The sequence below is a fragment of the Monopterus albus genome, unplaced genomic scaffold (genome assembly GCF_001952655.1).
Source record: "Monopterus albus unplaced genomic scaffold, M_albus_1.0 scaffold51.1, whole genome shotgun sequence".
In the NCBI taxonomy this organism is placed as follows: Eukaryota; Metazoa; Chordata; class Actinopteri; order Synbranchiformes; family Synbranchidae; genus Monopterus; species Monopterus albus.
In genome coordinates this window covers 3,949,116-3,952,454 of record NW_018127931.1, presented here as the reverse complement: position 1 = coordinate 3,952,454, position 3,339 = coordinate 3,949,116, and the positions used below count along the sequence as shown (strand labels likewise).

Here is a 3,339-nt window from a genome sequence, read left to right as displayed (position 1 = left end):
TTTTTTTTACATGCATTTAATAGCCCCTTTGTCATCCATGGTTTTGCCTCCAGATTGTTCTTTATTTTAATCAATTTATTTGGGCAGTTTTTATCATACAGCGCTTTGAATATAACTAAAAATTGCTCATAAGCTTTATCCAGATCGTCTTCTCTATAAATACAATAAGTGATGATAAAACAAAAAAAGGAAGCAGGTAAACAGTAGCTCTACCCTGCTGTGCCGATACTCCCTGCCATGACTTTGGAGGGGTGACAAGGTTGTGCTGGGGAGGCTAGGAGGAGGCCGAGCATAGGAATCTAGATCACTGCTGGTGCTCAAGATGCTGACTGAAGATGAGCTGAAAATGATTTGTCAGTTAAATTTTCCTGAATTTACAGGGTTGATGCAGTATGACAAGTGATGTTCTTCTAAAATTAAAGCTTACAGTCCATGTTAATAGTGCTTAATATTTCATATACTGTATATATATTTCATTGCTATTGTTTTAACCTTGGATGCCTTGCTGCATCATGTCATACTTGTGAATATTAACTGTAATTTTAATGTGCTTAAAGCAGAGCATGTACAGTAGCTACAGCAGTACTGCCCACACCGAGGTCAGGTCCAGTGTATTGTCTTGGAAATTTGGTGGTTTCAGTGACCTAATGAATGATTTACATTCTGCAATTAATGAGAAAAATAAATGTGTTGAGTGTTGAGGCCTTCTTCAGTCAAAATTCTGAAATTTAATTGTCAAAGCCAAAAAACAAAGGACGTTTGTACTTCACCAAAATCATTTTTCTGTTATTTGGTGGCCTGTTTTAAAATAGCATAGTGTAGAAAACACTTTAATTATAAAAACGCAGAAAAAGAATATTTGGTAACCCTTTAATTTACAGACTATTACTATGTAGTAATATGAAGAAACTGATAGGAAATACGTAGGAAAAATGGACGTAATGAGGGTAGATGTTTATGAATAACCAGAAATTACTGAGAAATACCACCTAAAATTAAAGCAGAATAAAGAGGTTTGGCCAGTAATTCTGTTGCAAGTTATTGTTATAATATAAGGTATGTGGCCACAAGGGGTATTGGTTGCTTCTGCAGACATTACTTTGTTAGCCTACTAAATATTTGGCTTTTGACAGGCAGTGTGTCCTCACTGTTGTCACTCAAAAAAACATAAAGCTAGAGTTCCAGTGATATAGGCAAGTACCTTCGGTAACCAATATCAGCAATTTCCAGGGATTTACCTTTGAATAAGCCAAGAGTTGTGATAGCCACCCTAATCGTTGTTTATCAACAAGAAATAGTAAATGCTAGAGGCAGTAAATGCTAGAAATTTCACTGGTCATCTCTTACTTAGCATTGCGCGAATCATATGGATAGTGCAACATAGTGAAATAAATAACATTATATGTACTATCCAGTGACTCATTTCTATGAAATTTGTACATATTTTCAAAATATTACTCAATGACAAGATAAGTACTATGAAACATCACCGTAGTTACCTTTCTACTGCCTGTAAAGTGTAGTGTGCACTCATACTGAAATATACAGGTTATTTATGTATGATAATGTACAAGATGGCATGTAATAAAACGATAACAACCTATAATACTTGGCTATATCACCAGAACAATGGCTTTGTGTTTATACTGAGTGACAACAGCAAGGACATGCTGCCTGGACTGTACCTGTTATTATAACAATAAAATACAACAGAATTACTGGCCAAACCTCTTTATTCTGTTTTAATTTTACACAATACTTCCCAGTAATTTCTGGTCATTCATAAACAACTACTCATTACATAATTCTTCCTGGCTATTTCATAGCAATATCTCCATAATACTATGTAGTTAATTGCCTAGAAATTAAAGGGTTACCAAATATTTTACAGGCAATAACTAATGGCTTGTTACTTCTTTAAGGTGGGATGGAATTGCACTGTGGGGCTTTGGACTCTTGCCCTCGATAATTCTAAAATACCTGTAATTTTTATACTTTAGGACCTGTATTAAGGTTGGGAAGACATGTTACAACTATACATTCTGTATTAACTTCATTTATATACCAATTTTTGTTACAACATGCTTAACAGTAAAACAAAAACACTAAACAATACAAATGCTAGGATTAGATACAAAATGAATGAGCAGAATAAAAAATGAATTGAAAACATTTAAATTTATGAAAATGCTTTTTGGTAACAGTTTAAAAACTAAAATTGATTTAATATTCACACCTTTCATCCATAAGATTCATGTTCAGTTCATAGCTTGTGCACACAGTGTACCTACCTGCTGTGAGGAGCCTCCTGTATCAGGTCCGGTGGCAATGTAAGCCAGCTGTGTCAGCCATTGTGTGTCAGGAGGCTGTGGGGTGTGTGGTTCTGTGTTTGTATGTGACACACCCATCTCCACCTGGTAGACAGGTGGCACTGCTGACTCTAACTCCTCCTGAACCTCCTGTAGATCTGGCAGGTCATCTAGGAGAAAAACAAAGACCAAAATGTTTAGTTCAGAAATGGAATCTTCTATAACAGCGTTAAACTTGGTGTATGCTCATGGCTTCTGTACCATATTCTATGTAACTGTCACTGGTGGGGAAACCAGGTGAGAAGAGGAAGTGCTCATCACAGTGAAGCAGGCTGTATGATTGGTCACCATTGGCATCCATCATCACTCCTAAAGGTGAAAACAGACAAACGTGGCGTAGGAAGCATACTTAACTTGTTCAAAATTCCAGGTTGAATTTTATTTAACTGCATTTAGTTTTTAAACAAGTCAGATTTTAGTTATATTAGATGTTGACATTGATTTACTAACAGGAAAAAGACATTTTATATTATTTTTGATTTGATTTGATTTATTTATTCTTTCAAGCATGTAAAGACAGTTGATATATCAACACACATAATTTTTCACATATCAAACAAATGCTAATCCAATATCAATTTGCTTATACCTAGTACATGCTTGAATGGAGTAGGAAGAAATCAGACTTATCCAGTCCTACCCCCTGACATCATCTTACCATCACTGGTTTGCAAGCAGTATCTCAACATAGATAATTCTCTTCTACACCACACAAGTAATATACTAAAGAATTATAACAGAGTGTTAACATTCGTACATAATTACATTCTTAAATACTTATCTTCTACACCACACAAGTAATATATTAAAGAATTATTACAGAGTGTTAACATTCATACACCACACCCACAATATTCCATCTAATTAATCATTAAGCCTGTTCTTGCATATATCTTGATTGACACATACCTTTATATTTATGTTTAAACTCATCAATTCTATTACTATTTTTTATGTCCGCACTTAAATT

At 34.6% G+C, this 3,339-nt stretch overlaps 1 protein-coding gene across 3 annotated transcripts in view; it reads right to left on the bottom strand.

Annotated features, from left to right (window-relative positions):
* LOC109960871 (HMG box-containing protein 1-like) overlaps window positions 1–3,339 on the bottom strand; it is a 20,105-nt gene that overhangs the window by 8,295 nt on the left and 8,471 nt on the right. For all 3 annotated transcript variants that reach the window (XM_020601286.1, XM_020601288.1, XM_020601285.1), the window contains 2 exons: window positions 2,571–2,678; window positions 2,292–2,479 (listed from right to left, as the gene is read on the bottom strand). In XM_020601286.1, the coding sequence (XP_020456942.1) occupies window positions 2,292–2,479; window positions 2,571–2,673 (291 nt within the window). In that variant the 5' untranslated portion in view covers window positions 2,674–2,678. The remainder of the gene's footprint in view (window positions 1–2,291; window positions 2,480–2,570; window positions 2,679–3,339) is intronic.